The 14,568-nt window shown below is 49.9% G+C and overlaps 1 protein-coding gene across 7 annotated transcripts in view; it reads right to left on the bottom strand.

Annotated features, from left to right (window-relative positions):
* DIP2C (disco interacting protein 2 homolog C) overlaps positions 1-14,568 on the bottom strand; it is a 371,728-nt gene that overhangs the window by 165,697 nt on the left and 191,463 nt on the right. For all 7 annotated transcript variants that reach the window (XM_021065075.1, XM_021065074.1, XM_021065077.1 and 4 more), the window contains one exon: positions 5,649-5,759. In XM_021065075.1, the coding sequence (XP_020920734.1) occupies positions 5,649-5,759 (111 nt within the window). The remainder of the gene's footprint in view (positions 1-5,648; positions 5,760-14,568) is intronic.

The following is a 14,568-nucleotide window of genomic DNA, read 5'->3' as shown; positions in this document are numbered from 1 at the left end:
ATTTTTACAAGTCTCATAGCAATGGTTCTCAAACTCTTTGACCCAAGGAACAATTTAAACTCAAAAACTTCTGAAAGCCTTTAAAAGTTTCCTTATGGGTCCAATACTTTGATATTCACTGCATTATAAGGAAAACTGAAAAACGTTTCAAAACACAAGACTTCACAATCCACCGATTCTACTGGCTGTCAGAATAACAACAGCACGGGTCAGGCAGACTCTGGAAAAATCCACTGTATGTTCATAAAAGAATGAAAAAGGCCAGTGAGGTCTTCGTGTCTTTCTGAGAGTGCCATTTCTGAAAGGGTCCTGAACCCCCACAGGTCCCTGGACCCTGAGCTTGTCATCGTAGAGGAAGACAGGTCCACAACATTCCGCCTGAGACGAGCACAAGGCAGGCCAGGCCCCCTGAGCACCGAGGAGCGGCTGCTCTCGTCCCTGTGTGCATACAGACTATGAGACATGACTTTTTCAAACGGTAACTAAGCTCAAAAATAGACAAAACGATCATTTAAGACATATTAGAAAATCATATGTTGCATTTTAGTTTTAATAGTCTTCCTTGTCATAGTCAGTCTTGGTTGAAACAGAAACGGGTCTCAAGGTTTTTTTCCTGAGGTCTGTATGGTTGACAGAAAAAGACGTTAAAAACAGCTAGAACCTTTTAATGCTCAAATGAGACTTTACCAAGTAAAAGCAACAATGAAGCACCTAGCACAGAGTTTGACATTTTCCAGGTACCCAGTAAATGCCTATCCATTCATTCATTCACTTTGAAAATCAAATTTAAGTTTCCAGAGAAAATTATTTAAAAAGAAGAGAGGTGCATACCATCCTAGAGAATTCCAGTAGGAGTTGATTACAACGTAAGGCCATGGGTTTGGAAATGAACGAACACACACAGCCAGGGGAGATTAAAATTGAGGCTGTATGGTTGATTAGATTGACTGTTAATTAGGCAAATGATTTAAAAGATAATGGAACTACTATCTTGGCTGATAAAATTCGGTCACTGAAGCAACCAAAGTAACTCTACTGCAAGTTAAGTGGTCAAAGAAGGTCAAAAAGCAGACTCTCCTGAGAGCCACAGAACCTTTTCTCTTCAATATCTTAAATCTTCCATGTTGGTTCAAGGGAAAACCAGAAAATTCTGGAACATGTACAATGGCAATAGGCCAAAATAAGCTTTTGAGATTTCATACCACATTTAAAGAAAGACATATGGGCATAAACTCTAAGTGAAAGTAACGTGCGGTATGGCAGTCCAAACTGAAGCCACTAGATGACTTTAGAAGCCGGAAACGGCAGACAGAAGAGTGGGGAGCGAGACGACACACGAGCCCAGAAGGAGGCAAAGGCCTCCTCTGCTTGCCTTCAGGGTGGACGCCGAGCTGGAGGAGGGCAGGGGTCCCTGGAGAACCCGGCTGAACTGTCACACGCATGTGGAAAGAGAGCCTCGGGAAACGTGTGCTCCTCATGCAGATTAAGTCATCATTACTTACTCAAAATTGAGAGGGGTGTAAATTTTAAAAAATTAAACAGTATATATGGAATGATATTTCTCCCAACTTACATGACACCTTCGAGGAAGAGCTACACAATTTTTCCTGTGTTCTATACACAGGAAGTGAACAGTGAAGGCAAATTCCGTCAGCATTAACCTATGAACGCAAACCTTAACTCTGGACAGGCAGACCCAGAGTTAAGCCGTGTAGACGGCTGTAAACCTAGACGGCAGGAGTCACCCCAACCCCCTCACCCTCTCTGCCTTAACTCACCCTTCACACCCTCAGGCTGTGATCTTCTCAACACACCTCAATTCTCACGGGCACTGACTCATCTCCTCAACACGTATCTCAGGCACCGAGGGTCTCTTCAAATCCTCCACTTCTAACCCACACCCGACAACGCACCATCCTCAAACCCCAAACCTGCTCCAATCATGACCTTGCCTACAGTCTTCAGGGGGTGCCATACCCTCTTCAGGAGAAAGTCCAAATACCTGAGCACAGTATTCAAAGCCCTTCAAGTCTGGCCCCGCCTACCCAATTTCATGCTCTTCCCCAAACAGGCTCTGTTCCCCCCTTCTCCTTTTTTCCTTCAAAAACCATTAACTAGGCAATATTTTAGGTGCTTGGCATACGGATGAACAAAACAAAGACCTCTGTTCTCGTGGACCTTACATTCTCGGGGTAGGTAGAGATGACTAGTAGATGGATGTGCACGTGGTGGGTAGGCAGGTGGTGTACACAGATAGGTAGGTGACTGGAAGACAGATCTGCACCTAGGTAGGTGGTGTACACAGACAGGTGACTGACAGATGGATGTGCACGGGGTGGGTAGGCAGGTGGTGTACACAGACAACTGGTAGATGACAGACAGCTAACAGATGATTGGTAGACTGGGTAGATGATAAATATCTAGCTAACTAAATAGACAGATGATGGATATTAGGTAGGCAGGTGACTGATTACTGACAGATGTGGTAGAAAGCTGACTCACAGACAGGCAGATGGACAGATGAAGGCTAGAGAGACTGGCAGCATGCCAAGGTAAAGCTGCAATGGAGACAAATGAACCGGGATGGGAAGAGTGGGATTGTGTATGAGATGACAGGGTGTTTTACCATTTTTAACCGGGGCGGGGTGGGGGGGTCAAAGAACGCCTCGCAGAAACAGCAACTTGAGCAAAGACCTAGTGAAGGTGAGGAAACAAGCGCAGTATATATTGAAGGGAAGAACATTCTGGACGGGAGGAACAGTCAGAGTGAAGGCCCTGCCGAGGTCTGGGGCCTTCTGCGCACAGGCACAGGAAGCCGGTGTGCTTGCAGAGGAGCAATGGCGTGAAAGACGAGCCTGTGCAGGAACAGGAGGCCAGGCCGCCATGCGGGGGGTCACCACGGAGACGCGACTCTTACTCTGAGAGCAGGGCGGCGGCTGGAACCCGTGAGCAGAAGGCGTTCAGACCTCAGTGCGCTGCTGTGCTGAGGACAGCCGGGTGAGAGGCAACCGGAAAGAAGTGGCGGAAGCAGGACGAGGCTGCCTGGAGAGTTCTCTGCAGCCTGCCCCGGCCTGGGGAGGACGGCCGGGCGCGCTCAAAGTCTCCGAGACTGCTGTTCTCACTGGGAAGCACTAGCATCAGCCGCAGTGTCTGCTCACAGCTTCCTTGTGACGGCGCTCCCGAGAAACGAGCAGATCCTCAAGCAGGGCCTGCGATGGGCTGGACACGGCAGGTCTAGGTGCCTTTTCAGAGGGCGGTGCTGGCCCTGTTCCCATGACTAGGGACAGTCAACCCCTGAAGCCGCCCGCCACTCTCCTCTTCAGCCACCACCCCCTCCGCGTCTCCTGCGCCCGCAAAGAGGTGAGGTTGCGTGCATGGGTAAGCGGAGAGGCACCTGAGGCCCAGAGTCACCGCCTCTGCTGTCCTGGGCTAACCGCTCCAGACTTCCACTTGAAAATGAAAACAGGGACACCCCCACCACCTGCCCTAGGTTTGCTGAACTAGGAGGGTCTGGCTAGGACAGTATGCCCGCCTGGAGGCCTTGTAAACAGAGCAGACATTATCCCCCACTCCCATCAGCAGGAGGACAAATAATGAAGGAAATATACTCCCCCATGATTTAACCCCATCTAAATAAAAAAACTAACAGGGCAAGTCAGAGGTTAAAATGGACACAAGAGAGAGCCTCTGTGGTAAGACGTCACATCACGGGGCCGAAGCCAGATTTGCCCCTTGTCTTGAAGTGTTAAATAGCATTAACAATCACGTACCTCTCTGAACGCCAATCTTGCCATTGACAAAGCAGAAAGAAGAACTTGACTAGTTTCTCTGAGAACTGAAGATGCAGATGACAGTAAAGAGGGGTCTCGCTGAGTGTCCACACGCATGTCTCCAAGGTGTGACTGTGCATGTCTACCTGTCTGAGTAACTACATGTGTGTGATACATAAAATACCAGCACAACACAATCAAGACAAGGCAGCAAGTGCAAGCATTCCAGAGCAAGGTGCTGACACACGTGTGTGTGTGCGACCCTCCTAACTGTCTGAAAAGGCCTTTGAAACACCAGAATGAGTAAGATGGGCTCTGGTATGAGCTAGGAGTTAAGTACCTGTGAAAAAAACAGAGGGTGGACTGGAGAATAAACTCCCTCCTGCCTTCTTTCTAGCCCCACAGAGTGTCCCAGGCAGCAGGCCTCCTGAGAGGCCCAAGAAGGCAGAAGGGGCAGCAGCGAGGCTGCACCGGGCTTCTTCCCAGTTCCTCAAGTCCATTCTTCTTGCTTCTTCCGATAAAGGTTCCCAATGCCATAAAATATGTCATACCCCTTCTTGTCTTCTGGAAAGGAGAGCAGGGCCAGGAAGTCAGGCCCATAGCTCCTTAGCAGAAACAGTGATGATTTCTCCTGTAAGCCCTACTAATGGAAAGACGCATGGGACACGGTACTGAGAGGCTCACAGGGTTGACGACCCAACCCTGGCGTGAACTGGCTGAGCTTTTTTTTTAACCTCTTGTTGCCTCAGCTTCCCCTTCTGCAACACCAAAGTCAGAAATACTTCACCTTTCTGTTATAAAAACTAAGGTGATGTCTTTGTGAGCGCTTTGCACAACATAAAGTGATATATAAATGTTTTAATTTGGACTGTCCCCATCCACACGTGTCCTGAACTGGTGTCCCATCAGCAACACTGATGATTTTCTTTAAAAAATTATAGTTAGGGAAATAGCAACTACATAATAGATTAAAGCAACTTTAACCTAGATGTTGGACCAAAAAAATCTCTCAAGAAGTAAAATATTAATCACAATACAAGTGTTCTGACGCTAAATTAATGAAAGAAATTTAAGCCGGCCAAGCCCAGGTGATGACTACAACAAAGCAGAATTACCAAGACAGCATGAAACGCAAAGGAAATAACAGAGAACATACACATGTTACTTCTTCCTGGAAAACTGTATTTGACAAACAGACTGAGTTAAAAGAGGAAGAAAAAAATACCAGCACCCAAGATTATGAAAAGTAAAACCAAAATAAACAATAACACCTAAAAAAAAAAAAAAAGAGTTCTTGTCGTGGCGCAGTGGTTAACGAATCCGACTAGGAACCATGAGGTTGCGGGTTCGGTCCCTGCCCTTGCTCAGTGGGTTAACGATCCGGCGTTGCCGTGAGCTGTGGTGTAGGTTGCAGACGCGGCTCGGATCCCGAGTTGCTGTGGCTCTGGCGTAGGCCGGTGGCTACAGCTCCGATTGGACCCCTAGCCTGGGAATCTCCATATGCCGCGGGAGCGGCCCAAGAAATAGCAAAAAGACAAAAAAAAAAAAAAAAAAAAAAAAAAAAAAACAATGACACCTTAAAAAAAAAAAGAACAAAATTTGGCTTATAAGAGATTATTTTGAAAATTATTGTGAAATTCCAATAATGGACAATACTATCTTAAACAACACAAAAAGCATTACTATTTATTGATATTTAACGCGTACCCTAGACGGTTTATTTGTGTCTGAGTTAAACGGCATCTGTGGATCACGTGACCAACCAAGGCCTTCCAAACTCACGGCCCTGTACCCGCACGGCATCTGCAGACAGACGCCCACCGTCAGCCGCCTCACAGACCAGAGGACCGTGACCCGCTCCCCCCTCCGGAGCCTTACCTGACCGATAGCGCTCATCTCGTGACCCTGAGGACCTCCGACGGTGATAGCGAGAGGAAGAGGAGGGAGTAACGGGAGCCCGGCGCTCTGGAGGCAAAGCTTGATCCACCCCTGGGTTAAGGGAAAGAGCAAAGCGAGGTGAGGTTTACAGGCACCTGCAGTTATTCTCCTGTGTGAAGAATCAGCCCTGACGTTCTGCTCCCCACAGCCAAGCTGGAGCCCCCGAGTGGCCACCATGCCCTTACCAACACCCGCCCGAGCTCCTGCATGCCACAAACTGTGTTACGTCATGTGAGGGAGGCAGAGTGAGCCACAAGCAACAGTTTTTAAGATCACATTCACCATCAGATTCACAGTAACGGTAAAATAATCTTTCAGGATCGTTTCACAACCTAATCCAGGCACCCAGGATTGGGCATAAACTTTCCCCTTTGCTCATTCAAAACTTCAAACTCTCTGGGATCTTCCTCTACATGATGCTAAATAATGGAACAAACTGTATTTCAATACGGCTTTGAAGAATTTCCAAAACTGCTAACATGATCAGATAAAAAGGACTCCGTAACAGTGCCAAAAGGTGACCAAACTCTGGCAATCACGGTACCTACCCAGAACTGGAGCAGCCAGAGAAAACTAGGTAGAACTAGACAGAACTGGGTAGTGCAGGAAAACTTCATAATGACAGCTGAGAAATAAAGTTATTCTGAGCACTGAACATTACACATTAATTGTTGCATATTCAGAAAAGGGACAGGAGTTCCCGTCATGGCTCAGTGGTTAATGAATACAACTAGGAACCATGAGGTTGCAGGTCTGATCCCTGGCCTTGCTCAGTGGGTTAAGGATCCAGCGTTGCCATGAGCTGTGGTGTAGGTTGCAGGCATGGCTCGGATTCTGTGTTGCTGGGGCTCTGGCGCAGGCCGGTGGCTACAGCTCCGATTCGACCCCTAGCCTGGGAACCTCCATATGCTGTGGGAGTGGCCCAAGAAATGGCAAAAAGACAAAAAAAAGGGGGGGGGGCAGTAATGCTTGACAGAAAGCAAACCAGAGGTAGCAATTTCAACCAAACAGTCTAGCCCATGGGTTTCCCATGGTGACTCCACAAGAGCCAGCTCTTCATCCCTGAGGCTTTGCAGCCTCTTATGCTGGCCACCCTGCCCTCCCTCTTGAAAGGCTTGTGGGCTCCACACACCAGGGGCTCGATGCTAGAACTGGCAGGAGACACCTACAGCTGCCCTGCGTGAGGTTCCAGGAGTCCTTCACCCGGCAGGCACGTTTACACTGTTAGCTAATGGTTCTTGTCATGAACTCCTCCCAGCTCCAAGGCTCTTCCAGGACTGCTTACAAATGATCTTTGAAAAAATGGCTTTGTATTTTTATCAAACAAATGACAGAGTTTATGAAATCAAAGAGGACTTTTAAGCCTTGTCATGAAAACAGTAGTTACTTGGTATTTACATTCATGTTTATAAACTGGACCTTAGAATTTTAAGTAAAATTATTTGTAAATCAAGCATTTTAAAAATTTATCTGTATAAATACATTTAAGAATTATTTTTATTCATTGCCGTTCATGTCAATTATTGATGAGAAGTTACATTATTAAATTTTATTCCAATGCTATAAACTTAACGTCAAATCTTTTTTTTCTGTCGACTTTGATAACTTTTTCTTTATTCCCACTGAAGAAGCCGCAAGCAAGCGCTTCTTCCTGTGGCTGGGGCATCACCAGATCTATTGCCAGTAGGTCTTTTATCTGAGCTCTTCCATCTGCCCAGATAAGAGACCTCTGGTCTTCTGTTGGTCACTGGAGCTGCTCTCACTCTCCAGCAGCTCTGCTCTGACTTAGTGCCTCTGGGTGCAGCACTGCCTGGTGTCCCTGACTCTGGAGGCTCTTTGTTCCATTTCTCCAGGGAGCAAACCTCCTGGGGAGGGAAGAGGATGTGACGCACCTACTTCCTAGATGCCAGGCCCTCCCCGCTCCCTTGTGGTTTCGTCAGCACCTTCATCTGCTGTCTTCCTCCCTTTGGTTAATGAGGTGCCTCCAGCCACCTACCTGACACAGTGTAAACACACACCGCCCTTCGTCCCGCTTTCCTGCCCTGGGGGACTTACACCTTTTATTTGTGAGGTGAATGCACACCTTCGAGCTGCCAAGCATGAAGAATGCACGATACACACCCGCACGTTTAGCTTTCAGTCTCGTTGTGTTACCCAGCTTTCAAATGTGCTACCTGGAGTTGAGGTCGACTTAACCCCCTTCCAGGTCCCCAGGTGGCCACCTACTTCCTCTGGAAGTACTGGCATTCAGCATATGCATACACAGGCAGCTCTGTGGAGGTGCAGGCTCACGCTCACTTGTTACAGACCCTACACATCTGCCTTCAGAAAGCGTTTGCATTCAAACATCACGAACATTTACTCTCACGGACTGAAAAATAGAATATACAACCCAAGTTTTAAAAAATCTTAAAAAGAAATAAGTAAATTTAGCAAAAGGAGAAACAGATTACAGCAACAGGACATTAGAAGAGACTAAAATACAAGCGTGCATATTTCAACCACTAGTTTTTATCTGACCTCACTGTGAATGGAGTTTTAGGTGCCTTAAAGGTATGTTCTGGCAAGCAAAATCCATCTGTCAAATATGCAACCTCAAACGTGAATGACCTGGTACCACAGGAGAACCCGGGGTGGGAACCAAAATAAGGTCCTGCACACGCTCCACCCATCGTAAGAGGAGCTGGGCACCTGCTGCTGCTGGAAGGGGCGCCTTCCTGGGAAGGCTCATCGCGAGTCGTCACATGAACACAAAACGACCACGCAATACTCAGCACAGCTGAGGCCTCCCTTGCAGCACGACTGAAAAGCAGCTCTCCAGAAACCCAGAGCACACGTGACAGAGTGGGTGGGCCGGGTTAAGAGCAGTCACGGGGAAGGCGAGGCTCCCAAGGAAGGCGCGTTCCTGTCCGAAACACAAAGAGCAAGGGGGATAAGCACGAATTCTCCTCGGGCTGAAACACGACCGAGACCAAGACCAGACTCTTCTCCACAAACATCCATTAAGCACCACGAGCTTCACACCCCACGGGGATTGAGAAATGCACTGGGGACACTGCCACGCGCTAGAGCTGGAGCCCCTACTGGCTGCCATTGCCGTCTGTGACCCTGGGCCTCAGTTTCCCATCTTCAGGCAGGACTGATAAGAACAGCCAACGCGTTACAACACTGGTACCAGCACTTTCCTTCATTCATTTATTAGCATAACCATGTGAGACAGGTTTCTGCCATTTCATTGAGAGAAAACGCTGGTCCAGAACTGGGTTTGAACTCGGGCCATCTGAGCCACTTAGTGCTCCTCCACTTGTGATGGGCACCCCTCCTGGAGGCCACTTAGAGTCCAAGCAGAGGCCAGGCCCTGGAGGCGAGGCCACCTGCCACACTCAGTGCTGCACTCCCGGTGCAAGGATTCCGTGTCACATGGACCAAGGTCTGAACCTGGGAAGGGGTATTTTTGTGATGCCAGCACAAAACTACTTTCAACAGCAACCAGGTAAGGAGAGAGGGAAACGGCTACCATCTCAGACCACTGGTGGAACAGACTCAGAGCAGCTGGAGCTGCTGGACCATGTGGCACAAGCTGTGACACAGGCAAGAGCCCAGATAAGGCCATGGCTGACGGCCAGTCTCCCTCCCGCGGAGCGCGGCCCTGGGCTCATAGGAGGGTGCAGGAAGCACTGCTGAAGCAGCGAGTGAAACTTTCAAGGCCTGTGTGAAGGGCTGCCACAGGTCAGTTTACAGACGACAGCCTCAGTGCTTCCTCTGGAAAGGCAACAGGACCGTAAGCAAAAATCCTTCTGGGAGGAAGGAGACCAGAGGCGCACAAGAGGAAAAGAGGAAACAAAAGGACAGCAAAGGAGAGAGGAAAACACAGCTCGCCCTGCGGCTGAGCGCATAGCTTCCCGGAATGCCACACTTCTGCACGGGGCACCGCACCTCGCCACGCCCTCACCCTCCGCTTTACCCTCAAGCTAAGAAAAGCCACCAGGCTTCGTGCTCAGCCGTGCCCAGGCCCCTTCACAATCAGATGCCACCTGCTGCTCCGGGCGCCCTCTCTGCCACCAGGACCACCACAGCCCCGGAATTCCAGTCTCTGACTGGCCATGTCTCCGCACCCTGTAGCCCATGGAACACAGCTGCAAATGCACTCCCCCCCTCCCCCGCCCGGGAGCATCAGCCGCTGTCCACCACACCCCTTCCTCTGCAGACACCCCCACTCGTGCCTCCAGGTTCAGACAGAAGCAGTCAGGCTTCCCCAGTGTTCACCCTGTCCTACCAGCTCTTACTCCTCCAAACACTTTCCCCTCCAGATACGAAAACTTTGTTTAAGCCCAAGGGAGAGACAGCAAAGAAATAAGCCGTGTTTATTAGAACTTCAGTTACTTCCAACACATGTCTGAGGAAGGCTCCCCCCAAAAAATTCCTAGCAATACAGTTCTGGCACCTAATCAATCCATCAATCTTCAGATTATTAAATTAAGGCAGTCATTTCATTAATGCTATGGTAAACGAAGCCCTAGAAATCACAACGCCCCTCCGATTAACCTAAGCATGAGGCCCCGGGGCTGGCGCATCACTCTGACCCCACGGCGCACGGCAGGCCCAGACATCCGCGACGCTGACATGGGAGATGCGCGGCGTCACACGTGCTAGAAAAAGCCAGTATTTCTAAATTCAGACGGCAAGAGAAATACACTGAAAACCTTCACTCTTAACATATTTTAAAAGAAATCATGAAGGATATATAACAGATAACCTGAGTAAAACTGTACCTAAGATTTAAAACAAAGGTCTTGGCCCAAATTCTGGTCTTATTTTTTCTAATTGTGGAACGAGGCAAATCAGTCAACCTCTGAACCTCCGTCGCCACGTATGCCGGGTGCAGACACGGACACAGCAACACGCGAGTGACCTTGACTCCCAGGACCCTCACTGTAACTCAGGTCCCTCTGCCTGTCCCCTGCACACAGCATTCTGCGGATCTCGGCGTCCAAGACCTCGCCACGCGCCAAAGGCCCTCATATAAGTAAAAACATGCTTACGTGATTGGTAAAACTGCCAAGGGCTTTTTTCGTATTTCCAGGTTGTACAAAATTTTTCAATCATCCCATTCTCTTCTAGTACCTAATTACACTCTCCTTCACACAGCAGGCCTTCTTTCTAAAATAAGTGTGAGCAAGGACTTGGCCAGTAAATAAACAGTACACCTGCAGCACAGAGCAGCCCCGGCACAGCTACTGACCCCACTGGCCTGACTCTCACATTCCTCCCGCTCTTGCCTCTACCTCACCCTCCAGCAGCTAAAGCCTTGCCATAAATCAGTCTAAATGCACTAACCACTTCCCTGCTCATGTCTGAGTCTGCTCAGGGCCTCGTGTCTAGAAAGGTCTATGGCTTGGGGCTCAGGCTTCCTCGAGTGCCCGGCACACCGTCACGTGTTCGTGTCTCACTCCCACACCCCAACACCCAGCTTTGTTTAGCAGGCAAGAGAGGTTCAGAGACAATGAGAGTATGTGGTCAGGATCAGGGCCTCACACTGATGCATTTTCCTTATAGATTTTCCACAAAAACCCATATGAGCCAGGTCCAAAGTAGACGCCACTTTCACTGTCCAGGTGGACAATTCACAGGTCCCATGCCTGGCTCTGCCTTCTGCAGGAACGGCTCAGCTGTTCCCATTAACCACTGGTGTCTGGAGGAAGAAATCTGATGGGTTCAATGGCACCAGAAGGAACAAGAAACCCTTCAATCAAATCAGCTCTGTGTGATAAAATAAGAACACCTCTTAGACAACTGAGAGTAGAAAACTGTGCATCAAGAGCATGCCCAGGGATCACCCAGGATACAGGTAAGTGACCCTTAGCTGATGAAAGTTCATTTCCTGCAGCAACTCAGGCCGGAGAGAATTCACGCTACGTCACAGCCCCCATGCCCCTTTAAACACGCCTCTTCCGGCACTATTTAACCTGCAGCTACCCCCGATGAAAGGAGGGCACGGCGTGGCATGGCGCCTTAGCTGAGGAAGTACACAGGTCAGGATGGGCAACACATTTCTGTCCCGAGGGAACATAAGGCTGCACTTTGGGAGAGTGAAACTCTGCGGCAGGATGAAAATAGAGGCAAAACTGTGCAGCTGGCCCCAGACAAGCACGGTAGTTGTTAACGCAAAGGATCAGAACTGATCAACCACAGCCGTGCGAGCAAGCTTCATTTTCTCAAAAAATAAAACACACTGGCATGTGACTCAGGTTTGTGTCCTGAAGTAAGAAAATTCACCCTACATGAGACCAAAGTGCAAAATTCACAGACTCTCCTCTGCCAGCTTCCCCACATCCCTGCGTTTCAGGTACAGCTTCTCCCTACAGGCCAGTCCCAGGAACAACACTCCATCAGAAGAGTGTGTCTTCACCTACAGCAATAAACACTGGGATTGTCCAGCTGAACTCTAACATTAGTAATAACCCAAAACCCCACCGAGTGGAATGTGCTGCGGCCCAAATCACGTTACCCTTGGGCCTTCAAGCTGCGGAAACACCGATCAGCGCCCAAGCGCTGCTGTCGCCATCGCCCCCAATCAGGGAGTAAAATAAAACTGGGATCACAGGGCGGAGACGCCCAGGGCAGCCAGAGGTCTGCTCGGCTGTGCGCCATCGGCATCTGCGGGGCCTGTGCTCTAGCCGCTGGGCTGGGCAGGCAGGCCCGGGTCCTGTTCCGTCCTTCAGGTACGCCGCGGAGGCCCACTCTCCGTGGAAAGGAGACCGGGGCTCCAGCTGCGGGCCAGGGTGTGGGCAGAGTCCTCAAACATTCCACAACCACCATGCCTCTACAACGGAGTCAGTATTTCAGAAGGAGGGCCCTGCAAGATCAGGACAGGAGCGCCTGTCCTAACCCCAGGGGTCAGGGACGGGATCCCCGTACAAGTGACACTTGCACTGAGCTTTAAAAGGTGTGCAGGCACAGGCACAAGCACGTGCACAGTGTGAACACTCATGAGGGCTGGAGGGGCTGAAGAGAGGCCGGGCTGCCACGTGAAGCCCTCGGAGCCTGGGCTTCCAGGGTAATCCGCCGTCTCCAACAGATGTGGACAAGAGACTCACCCCAACAGAGAGGGGCTCCTTCTCTGCGGGGACTGATCACGGGCCCCACACCCAGTCCCAGAGAGCAGGATGGAGCAGACAGGCCTGCCCTCTGGTCACCAGGGCCAAATTCACCAGGGCTTTCACAATGATGCCATCTCAGTAAGCCCTTGTAAGGGAGCACAAGCCACCTGCCACCGGAGGAAAGCCGAGCTGGCCTTGGAGAAGATGATGTGCATAAATCACTCACCATTCGGAAACTTTGGATGCCAGCCACGTAGACAAGTAACATCTAGCCGATACATACACCATAAGAAAGAGGGACTATGTTTGGTCAAGGAAAGCTTCACTGTTTACGGTGATGTGGGCGTTTGACTCCCCTACCTCACCACGGCCTTGTCACAAAAGCACTGAAGACTCCCTCGCAGAGTCTGACACCATGTTGTTAAGATATTTCTGATGAGAGTGGGAGAGAGTGGACCCTATCTGCTACTTTTACAAACTGCATCAGGTTTGGAGATTAGTGAAAGTATACCTAAACAACCGTGAGAGGACGGGCCCCAAGCGAGGAAGCGCTCCTGAATAACACTTTTCCCTTGAAAATGATCGTCAGCATAGTCTGACCCCTTCCTTTATGAAGCACATGGCTTTTCTTTCCAGCTCTGGCCCACCACACCTCGTTCAGACTTAGGTGAGCGTTCAGCACTGCGCTCCCTGAAGACCAGGTGCCCCAGTCACTCGCTCCTGCGCAGAAAGAAAGGAAACTAGGGAGCCGGCTTCCCCAGCGCTCGGCAGCTCGGGTTCAGTGCTCAGGTGCTGCTGAACGCTGTGAGGCCACCCTAATTCATAATCGTGAGTCCCAAACATAGCCCAACGTGATCTCTGAAATACTTTCAGAATACTTTCTAGAGAAGTCTTAATATTTCGTATAAAAATAATGCAAAAAAAAAAAAAAAAGAAGTCAAGTTCATCAAGACACAAACCCTTTTAGGAGAGGGTCTGCGGGGTAAGGGCGACTGCAGAGGAAAACGGGATGTTCTCACGAACGGCCTCAGCCAAGAATCACGTCCAGGACTGAGCTGGCCAAAAAGAACCGTCTGATTTAGAGCCACGGGCTCTCCCTACGCTTCCTGGAGACGGTTTCACAGGCCGAGTGGTCATTCGCGCAGAGGCGGCGCTCAGAAACAAGGATCCGCGGTGAGAACTGCAGAGCTCCCTGGGCACCTGGCCTCCCGACCCCGGGGTCAGAGGTGACCCTGCCTTCCCGCTCCCAGTGGGCATGGTGCAGCCTGGGGGCGCCACGGGGCAGTACTCCCTGTCTCAAGGGCCAATGGGTGTTTGAGGCGTCCAGAAACTGGGACGGGGTCCCCACAGCTAATGCCCAACCCGGCCACCCGCCCGTCAGCCCTCCATTCTTCCCCACAAGGACATGCATCGCGTCTGTCAGCAAGCTGGCCTGGAGGAGAAAGCAGAGCTGCGGTGGGCAGCTGCGGTGGGCAGCTGAGACCCTGGGGACCAACTGCAACACGAAAGCTTACCTATTCTCTGGACGTGATTCGAAGCAGTGCCTCTCACTGCAGTAAGATCCTGAAGCTTCGAGATGGTTACTGTCTCACTGTCCTAAAAGGTATGCTGAACTCATTTCCAGAGCTTCTTATATTCGAAATACTGCTCACGAATTTTGACCTCTGAATGGAATCATTACCTCTAAGAATACACCCAATGATCAACTGGTACGATTTTTTCTATTTCACAACTCCAAAACCGCCCTTTGGAGACAAGAA

This window comes from Sus scrofa, chromosome 10 (assembly GCF_000003025.6).
Source record: "Sus scrofa isolate TJ Tabasco breed Duroc chromosome 10, Sscrofa11.1, whole genome shotgun sequence".
In the NCBI taxonomy this organism is placed as follows: Eukaryota; Metazoa; Chordata; class Mammalia; order Artiodactyla; family Suidae; genus Sus; species Sus scrofa.
The sequence above is the reverse complement of the archived record's forward strand: the minus strand, read 5'-3'. Positions and strand labels throughout refer to the sequence as shown.